A 10,564-nucleotide genomic window follows, 5' to 3' on the forward strand; every position below is an offset into this window, starting at 1 on the left:
CAACTTACGAATGTTAAGCATCTTGAACAAAGCAATTTATGAACACACTAACATTGACGCCTTTCTTTAGTTTGATTTATGTATATTAACTGTGCTTTGGTTATGTGGATGTTGTCATCCTTGTTGAGGAAATAAAAATATAAAGGTTTGATTAGTGTAGCAAACAAGGAGTATAGCACCTTAAAATTTACAGCAATGTTAAAGAAAGGAGAAAGGATTCGCAAACATATCGACGTACATATTAAAGTAAGGTTAGTAGATGTAGCTTGAGAAAACAATGTTACTGTTGCATGTCTCTCTGTATCAAATAATCATTTTCACTTGCTTTGGGTTTTCCATCATTGAATACATTTTAAAAGAAAAAATAAAACCAATTCTTAGATTATACAATCATAATTCCTTTATGTGAAGAAAAGTTTTAATAGAGTCGAGAATAACTGAAAAAAGTTGTGTGCTACTTATCGATAGCAAAATGCATATATTAGTGCTATTTTTCTTCTACATAATCTAGAAATCCTTATTAGAAGGGCTACTACAAATTCAACTTTGTTAGTAGAGAACTGTCCGTTCGTCAGTCTTTCAGTCCATTACGTTATGGGGGAAATGTGATTTTCTCGGCTGCTACTTAAGATAGACCTATCTTTTTTTGTAAACATTTCTTTGTAAATAAGCATCTAGTATTAAAAATCACTTGGTCCGTCTGTCCGTTAGTCATGCTATTTTTTTATTTGAAAGTTTTGTTATTTTCTTTATCGTATAATTTCATTCCTTTTCTGTTTTTTTATCTGTTCATAAAACATTAGCTCTATACCCTATTATATCCGTTTGTATATTCATGTTTTTTTTACATATTAAGTTGTCAACATTATTATATTATTTCTATTATACTCTGTGTCTATAAACTCACAGCAATTACAAGCAAAGAAACTACTTTTTGAAAATTAAAATAATTATCATATGCCATTAAAATATTTGCTGGTTCAAATTAAATAATTCTAAGAAAATAACTAAAAATAGTTAAACATTTATTATTAAATTTTAAAATACAGCAAATTTACTCTGTAACTTATGATAAACAAATAAATTAAATATTATTAATAATAACTAATCTTTCTTTTAATAAATAAAACTTAATTAACAAATGAAAATGCTTTTTCATTAATCTTTGTCAAATTTTAATAGTTAAAAAGTGTTAGTTGAATAATCTATAATTGTGAAAAAATATCTTTAATAACAGCATTTTATTTTATTGGCATATAGTAAGAATATTGATGAAATAGACAATTCTTTAAAATGTTAAATATTTTCAAATCTTTAAACGAATTTTATTACAATATAATTTATTTTTATGCTTGTGAATGTGAGTTGATAGACAGATGTTTAGATGTTGTAGGAGAAAGAAGAAACTCTGTTTCCATAAGGCCTGAAATAGAATACATTTTTTAAATTTACATAATACCATTACCCAGGGATCTAAAGGGATAAGAAAATGGAATATAAATTCTCAATGATGGTAGAAAAATACTCCTTCTGTAGATTAAAATTATTGATTAAGAGGTTTGGATGCTTCGAACAACCAATAAAAATTTAATAAAAATACCAAACATTTTTATACCAATGTATAAGATAACGTGGTTGTGAAACGTTGGGTATCAGTTTAATATACAGTACAATGTCTCCTACCTGGCCTCCTACATAAACAGACATTGCCTACATTATGGTCAACTTTTTATCTTAATGTTAGAGTCATTATTTTGACTTTGATGATGCTTTATATTTAAAAAAATTAAACAAGAAGTTTTACATTATTCCATTAAACAAATCCAAGAATTTAAATTATTAAACAAGGATGGCAACATCCATAACTTGTGGAGGCCAATAATTTAAAATTATTCTAATAACCCTTAACGGTCGGGGGGGGGGGGGGGCAATGAACGCCCCCCCCCCATCCGGTTTTTTCTTTCTCATTTTCTGTGTGTGAAATATAAAGAGCCCAAACTGCTTGACTTTTTTAGTGTGGGTATGAGACATAACTGGGAGTTAAAATTTTTTGAATATCTCCATCCTGGCGGGCACAGGATGCCAGCAAACCTGGCAGGGTCATCCAGGTAAAGAGCAAAAATATTTTTTTGACTTAAACAAATCATTTTATCTTACCAAAATACTAAAATATCCTCTAGTAGAACATCCTCATATTAAATACAGGTTTTTGGGTCAATTTTAGGTTCCAGGTATGATCCTGCAGGTCCTGATTCTCCAGGTCTCCAGAAATCATTAAAAGGCACCTGTGGCCGCAATTTTTGACTTAGAGACTTCAAATTTCAAACTTAAGCTTATCTTACATGTCTACATAATGTACTAAAATTTCATAAAGATCCGCCGCCGTTTTCCCGTCGACCGCCGACTGCGGCAGCTGGGAGCTGCCAAGACTGCTGCGGCCGCTGAAATTATATTTTAATATTTCAAATATGAAATTTACATAAAGATAAAAATTTTCTGCAAAAAAAATTTTATTCTAGCTTCAAAAATAAAAAAATTACAGCCGTTTGAAATTTATAAGTAAAAAAGGACCTATAAATAAAGGTTGTTAAATAAAAGGGTGAAGGAAGCGAACATTAACCTTGACTTACTTAAGGTCGGAAATTTATGATAACACAGGGGACTTGCACAAAATTTTTTTGTAAGGTTTTGTAATTATTACAGAATTTATACTCATTGTTCGAGCACTGAATCCCATACCTTATTTTAAAATAAATGGAAAAGGGAAGGGAAGAGAAGTTTTCCGATTGTTTATTTCCTACTCTATAGGTTAGGTTATTTTGGGTAATGCGTTGCGCAACAGGTTTAATGCACCGCAAGAATTTTTAAATAGGGGGTAGTGCAGAGTGCTCCATAGGCAAAGAAGAGTTATATATCGAGTGGAAGCTCATTTTCAGAGGAATCTTCACAACTAAATATGCAGTCTATCTCTAATGTCAGTCAAGTAAATCTTGTTTTCTTGGAACTGACTAATAGACGAGTAGACAAACTAACATTATACACTGGTAAACCTACTACGGAAACGAGAAAAATAGCAAGAATTTTGTATTTTAGTCACATAAACTTAGAATTTAAATAATTGTCTAGAAAAACTGAAAATTAAATTGTGTTTACAATTTACATATTTATAAAGAACGACGATTTTTTCCAATAATAGTAATGTTTTTGCCTAAATATAGAAGTTTACCAGCTTTAATTATTTCTGTTTTTTAAAAATTCTCTCGATAACACTGTTTTAATAATAATAATAATAATAGGAACATTAGACTGTAAATTACTGTTACCCAACATCACCTTATTGGTTCATGGCCTAAAAACTTTAGGGTACTTGTATTCAAAGTGGATGAATATCAATTTATCAAGCACTGTCTTATACCTTGAAAATAACATTTTTTTACATTAAAAATGTGTATTTGTGTTTGATAATTGATGAAAATTACAGAAGTAGTGCCTTACATATGATTCATAAACCAAAAGACTGATACATTTTATAGATAGAAAAGCTTTTATTCTTTTTGATAAGTAATCTAGAATTGTTTAAATGTTTAAAATTGAACTTAAATACACAAGATCACACAGATACATACAGTACAGTGTGTGAGAGAGGTAGAGACAGAGAAAGAGAGGTGGAGAGAGAGGGAGGGAGGAAGAGATAATGAGAGTAAGGTAATTTAGATTCTCATTTATTATTAATATAGGTTTAATCTTAATTATGTATCAAACAACCTACTAGAAATGGACCCAATAATTCAAACATCCAAAAGAGAAATTATTGGTTTCATCTGCTCGCTAATTTGTAGAAAGAAATCTTTAATTTTTTACAAATCTGATAAATAAAGACAAGATTGTCAACTATAAACCATAAACCTAGTTCAACTTAAAGGATTTTGAAGACTTATGCGTCAAACACAAAATAATAAGTAAAGGAGAAATAATACTTATACAAAAAAATGAGGAAAATGAAAAAGAATAGAAAATCTTCTAAATACTGACTCCATGATTTTATATTCCTCATAATTACCAAATCATTTAATGGACAAACAAGGTAATTTACAACATGAAATTGTTCCAGAATTTGATTTTCAAATAATAATAATATATTCATTTAGAAAATTTAATTTGATAAATTGTTTACAGTTAAATGAATATTTACAGTATCAAGTGCACCAAAAAAGTAATAACAAAATAGTGGTGCCTTTCATCAAAGTACCTAGCGAGCACAAGAAACTCCTTTCCTTATTCTAGATACCTCCATTGTTTTTGGACCTACCCAATATTCAAGCTAAACTAAGTTTATATTAAGCATTATTCTTTGCCATTGTACTTTTAAAATTTGAATAATAATGATTTGTAACTTTAAATAATTAGTGGCAAACAATTAAATTTATAATTACAAAAAATTACTATTAAAGGGTGAGCAAAAAAATGCGAACCTTTTTAAAATTGTAATTGCGCAGCTTGTGTTACTAGTAGAAAAACGTTATGCATACCGTTACTCGCAAGTCAAGTTTTAAGTCAGTTGGGAAATTTTATCACGTAGCTCCTTAACTATAAGTAGCACAGAAATCGTTTGAATAATTCCAAAAAATTCAGTTCATAGCAATTCTAACAGTATATATGCATAACATTTTCCCACTATTAACACAAGCCGGCCAATCTAAAGTTTAAAACTTCCGCATTTTTTTTCTTTTCTCACCCTTAACCTATTCGTTTTCAATTTTAAGGAAGGGTGTAAGTTTTAAATTATAAGAAGAATAGGACAGACAAAGATTGTAATCCTACCTGTCAGTGTCAAAAGAAGAAGAAGTGTGGGAGTAGCTAGTATGGGGAATTCCAGAGTTGCCTGCAAAAAAAGTTTTGGGTGAATTATTTTAATACAACAAATTGTTACTGAATATTATAAATAACTTTTTTTGTAATGTCACTTTAGAGATCTTGAGAAACATACAAATTAAAAGACAAACATTTTCTCATTGCAAATATGACCGGTTTTGATTTGAGACAAAGTAGAAAATTTAACTGTTTCAAACACGTAAGCAATACAAGCAAAATATAAGTAATTCTTTGTCTTTAATGGCCAGATTTTGTTTTTGAACAAATTTGCAAAAAAAATTAAAATAGGTCAAATCTTTGACACTATAAGAAAACAGACTTCTTGAAATATATTTGTTAATACTATATACTGGCTTTCTTCAAATTCATCCCTTTCTTACTGTTTTTATCTCTTTCTCTAATTATTTTTAAAATGTATTTTCTTTAATATTTCTTTTATGCTATCTATCTATCCAGTAGTGTGAAAATTGATTAACACTGGGGGAGGGGGGGGGGAGGAGGGCAGGCCTTCCCAATTTCAATTTTATGGGGTTGTTGTTGATAATCCCCTACAGCACGCAACTGTATCTATCTATGAATACCTGTGCTGGCAGGGGCGTCCAAGCTTTTTATTTTGGGGGGGGGTAAACATTTTTGAAGAGGGAAGTAATTCGTTTTTTTTGGGGGGGGGGGGGTAAAATGGCGCGCGAAGCGCGCCGCAAATTTTTTTTACCCCCCCCAAAATTTTTACCCCGGGGAAAAAATTTGCTTGGGGGGGGGTAATTACCCCCCCTGAAATCTGTTGGCAGGGGTAAATTTAGTTTAGCCCCCCCAAAATTTACCCCCGGGGTAAAATTTTGGAGGGGGTAATTTAGATTTATTAAATATATAGTATTAAAATTGCGCGCGAAGCGCGCAAAATTTTTTTTTATTAGAGATTTTTTATTTTGGGGGGGGGGGGTAATCGCCCCATTACCCCCCCCCCCCCCCCTTGGACGTCTATGTGTGCTGGTAGACTTATACATGCTATCAGAGTGTGATGATCTCTGTGGGATACCTCCATCTATCTATCTATGTATACCTGTGCTGGTAGACTTATACATGCTATCAGAGTTTGATGATCTGTGGGGGATACCTCCATCAGCAGAGCTGCGCACCTCAGAGGAACTGAAATGGCTGTGGTAAAATCTTCATAAGTTATTGCTTTCAAACAAGGAAGTGTATGCCCGATAATATATAACTAATTTTACTCCGATTTATTCTCTGATATCTTGTTTTTCTGTGATTTTAATGACAGCATACATACATTGTTCATAAAGATGTATGGAAAGACAAATACTTTTGAACCTTCTCTAGACCGATGTTTTATTGTAAAGGAAAACCATATGAGTATAATGGTTACAAGATCCTTCGGTACAGAAACATAGACAGACAGATATACTGTTACTTTTTAAAAAGAATTATCTCCACGCATCTTATTTCATACTATCAAATATTATCTTGATTTATTCATGAAAATATAATGAATACTCCTTTTATAAAGAGTAATTATTATAGAAAGGATATCATGTGTTGCTCATTATTTTAAAAATCCTGTCATCATCTGCAAACACAATACTAACAAGGACGAGTAAATGTGAATTATTCAAGGTAAATAAAGTTTTGAAAAGCTGTTAATAATTCAAGTCAAAGTTATCATTTTTTGCTAAAAGTTATATATTAATCTTGATAATTGGCATACAGATAAAATAATATATTTCGTCACGATAATGATTATATTTATGCTATAAAGTTTTTTTTTTTACAGCTGAACATCCAGAAAAGTTAAAAAATAGATTAGTATCCCTTCTTAATAGTATCATATGACTTTCTAAATAAAATGCTCTTACAAAACAAATAATATGGAAAAGAGATCAAAAGTTTTTAAAAAGATTTTCTTTTAGCCCACTCAATATATTATTTTTTATTGTTTGTGTATTGCAAATTTTTCAACTCTTCGTTTAGTTATTGTACACCATGATGCAAAAACAATATTCTGTTTCAATAATCATATGTTTTACAGGAATGACAAGATCCATAAGTAGCGGAGCACAAAGAAAATAATGGATGGACATACGGACAGAGTGAGTTATAGAACACATGTTCAGTTGTCATATTTTATTTATTTATTAATCAAATACTATAAATTTGACCTATCTATCACCTGTAAGAGGAGCTCTTATAAGCACTAGAAGCAGAAGTATTTGCTCTTGAAAGTCCGATGGGATCAGCCAACAAAGAATCTGCCTTCAAGGAAGCCTAAAATTATAATTCAATGAAAAACTAACAAATTCTTTGGATTTACCTTTTGTAAATGACTGAAAAAAAGCATTAAGTTGAACGCATGCGGCCCTATAAATCAATATATTTTGCTTCACTTCGAAACTTTAGCTTCAAGGTGCGAATTTTGTTATTATTAAAACATTATTTGATAATAATCATTTAAAAACATTTATGGGTGATTCGAACAAGGCAGAAAAACAATTTATTATGTCAAGGCCATGTGACACTTAAAAATGAAAGATAATCCTTTAACTTTGTTTTTAACCTTCACAAAATGTTTATATTGCTAAAAGAAAACAATCTATTAACTAATATTCTGAAAATTTACCCTTTCACGTGTGCTTATTTCTTATTTCTACATGATTTATATGTCTATCTATTTATTTTTCTATTTCTTTGAGGGGACTAATTCAAACACAATTAAAATTGCCTTTTTCTGTTATAGAACGTAGGCCTTATTTAGGACTTGATGTTTAGGTTTTTAATAATAATTATCCTTTTTAATAGAATATACAAATCAATAAATGCACTCAGAGCATTAAAGGAAGCCTTAAACTACCCTGTCACATATACAAAGCTTCACTATCAATATTTTTTAGAGGAGGTGTCTCACCACAGGGCCACGAAAGCGATGCCTACGAAAAGCGGCCACATCGGTTCTGATCGTAAGCTTCAGACAGACGAATAGACAGTCATCCTACCATTTTGTATCATAGATAAATTGTGTTTCTATTTTTCCTCTGTACCTTCATGGAAGCAAATTCTCTATCCATCTCTGAAGAAAGAGCAGAGGATCCTAGTCCGCTGGAAAAGGCTCCGGCGGTAGCTCCAAGCCCACTGCTAGTCTACAAATAAATAATCTAAATAATTTTGTTGGAGTGTACGATTTATTATCACTGGTCCATTTTTCTTATATACCACAAAATATTGAAATGGGCGCCTTTAGGACTGCTCAAGGTTTTGGTTTGATAAAATTGTCTGATTTTAATCTAACATGGGTTGATCTTTTTTTCATGCTATTTTCTTTGAAATGATATTTGATGATTATCAGTTATTACATAATATTTTGTTAACTTTTACTCCTGCTCTTACAGTAACATAAACATTTAATCTATGTATGGAATAAAGGAACAAAAGTTTAGCTGTCTATATAATAATCATTATTCTTTCAGAGTGTATATTGAGACATTTTATCCATAGAATAGATATATCTTCGACATTAAACACTTTTATTTTTTAGTGAATAATCTCAATATTTTTACAATGTCAAAAGTATGTATCTTTTAATGCCTGAATTTCTATGAAGGTCAGACTACATATACATATGGATTAAATCCTTTTCAGTTTTTATATTATTTTCAGATACATATGTATAAGGGAGCCCATATACAGAGGTTATTTAGATTAAGGAGTTTCTACAAATTTAGAAAAATTATTGACTATCAATAATTATATAAATCCCATTTAATTCATAACAATCTAATTTTTTTATGTTTATACAATTTTACTAAGGAGCAAGTAAAGAAAGCAAATTCCCTTTTTGTTATTATTTGAAATATTTATCTTGGGTAGTTTTGTATAAAGAAAATCAAGTGTAGCTAACGGTCATGTCTAGTTTTCTAGAAAGATAAACAAACTATGATATATACAACAATCTCTTTCTTTATTAAAAAACTAGCTCTGTCTTTCCAGGTATCTGAAGGGCCGTAAATTGATGTATATCCTCAATGTATTATATATATACTCATAAAATTTCCCCTTCTGTAGATTACAATAATTGGTTGAAACGTTTGGACACTTAACTTAATTATCCAACCAATTAAAAATTTCTTAAAGTCCTGAAAGTTGTTATGCCAACGAATAAGAAAAGTTTAACTTTGGGGACTAGTGTAACAAACATTATATTGTCCCTACTCTCACTGCTGTCTTTTACTATCTTTCGCTGTCTACATATGTATAATAAAATTTCTTTCTACCTAATAAAACCAAGAAGATTGTGTCCTATGAGGCCACCCTAAAACAGCCACCACTCTAGTCAATTTAACATTCAAAGGAAACTTGGTTGACTTTTGAAAATATTGATTAAGAATGGTGGTAGATAACTAGCATATCTCTCAATATTTGTAACAGAACTCTCTATCTATCTTATTAGAGCATCTCCGTAGCATACATTAATAACGTAATGAATTAGCTTGGAATTTAGGGTTGTTATTCAATTAAAAACGAGAAATGTTTGTTGTTCTTAATTGTTAGAAAATTTTATATGTAGTGAAAATTGTATTGTATGTTTAACTACAGCAAAGCGTTTGATTATGAAATTAATTAAAATATTAAAATAAATATAGACACAGACAAAGTTGAGACAAAAATAAATATTTGGTAAAAATATTAATATTCTTTCAAATTAATTGATTAAGAATGAATATTTCTACAAGATTTTTAATTATGTATTAATTAAATTACTAATATTAAAACAGTTTTTTTTATGATTCATTCTAATATTCATGTTAAATCTGTTACTTTTACTAATGGATTTTGAAAGTTTTAATTTTTTTTGATGGGGCTGTAAAAAATCTCATTGAGGGGGATAGTTAAAGTTTGGTGAGGAAGGGGAGTTGTCATAAAATAGCGCAAATTTCCTATACCTCGAACCAAATGTTTACCTGTATAGGGAAAAATATTAACATTTTTGTTGTAACATTTGTATTTAAAAAAAAAGATCCAAGAGCTTTAAACCAAGGCACCATTAAATACTATTGTGGATATAGAGTAGCCCTGCAATGTAAGACCTCACATGAAGAAGTTAGGCATATTATCCCCCCCCCCCTTTCTTCAATTTATTTTATAGTCGCAAGACATTTTGAGGGAAAGATTTTAAAAGTACTCTATAACTTACCCTGAATGAGAGATCTGAGTCTCTGGCACCAAGGGCAGATGGGTAGACTGGCATACTACCAACAGATCTGTAGGAGGGGGTGTGGCCGTAGGCAGAAGGATAACGAGACATTTTAGCAGGGGTTCAAATTTTCTGAAATTAAGGAAAATTAAAAAAAAGCTGTCAATGAAACTAAGAGCTATGTGTTAACTTACAATTTTAGTAGATGGATCTGTGTCTGTCTGTGAGGCATCTAGGGGCGTAGCCTCTAGTAGCTTTATATAGATATAACAGGATGTTTGTCTGTGTGTCTTTTTGTACCGAAGGATCTCGCTAACCGCTAGACCCAATGGTTCTCCTTTTCAACGAAGCTTTTCAAAGGTCCTGGGAAGGTTTATAACTATTTTGGGGGAGAGTGCGATCACCTTCACAATAGAAATCACCCTTAGAAGCATAGACGTCCAAGGAGGGGGGTAATGGGGTGATTACCCCCCTCCCCTTCAAAAAATTTTTACC

The 10,564-nt window shown here is 30.9% G+C and overlaps 1 protein-coding gene across 1 annotated transcript; it reads right to left on the bottom strand.

The window, feature by feature from the left end:
• Nucleotides 1-1,015: 1,015 nt before the first annotated feature.
• LOC145328615 (uncharacterized) lies at nt 1,016-10,222 on the bottom strand. Its single transcript, XM_080172368.1, has 6 exons — nt 10,070-10,222; nt 7,920-8,018; nt 7,055-7,149; nt 5,933-6,018; nt 4,822-4,882; nt 1,016-1,423 (listed from the first exon to the last, which is right to left on the bottom strand). Exons 1-6 carry the CDS (start codon nt 10,178-10,180, stop codon nt 1,381-1,383), a joined length of 495 nt encoding a protein of 164 aa, XP_080028494.1. The 5' UTR covers nt 10,181-10,222; the 3' UTR covers nt 1,016-1,380.
• Between the last annotated feature and the right edge of the window lie 342 nt (nt 10,223-10,564).

The sequence above is a fragment of the Acartia tonsa genome, chromosome 9, assembly GCF_053477335.1.
Source record: "Acartia tonsa isolate MP-2025a chromosome 9, ASM5347733v1, whole genome shotgun sequence".
NCBI lineage: Eukaryota > Metazoa > Arthropoda > Copepoda > Calanoida > Acartiidae > Acartia > Acartia tonsa.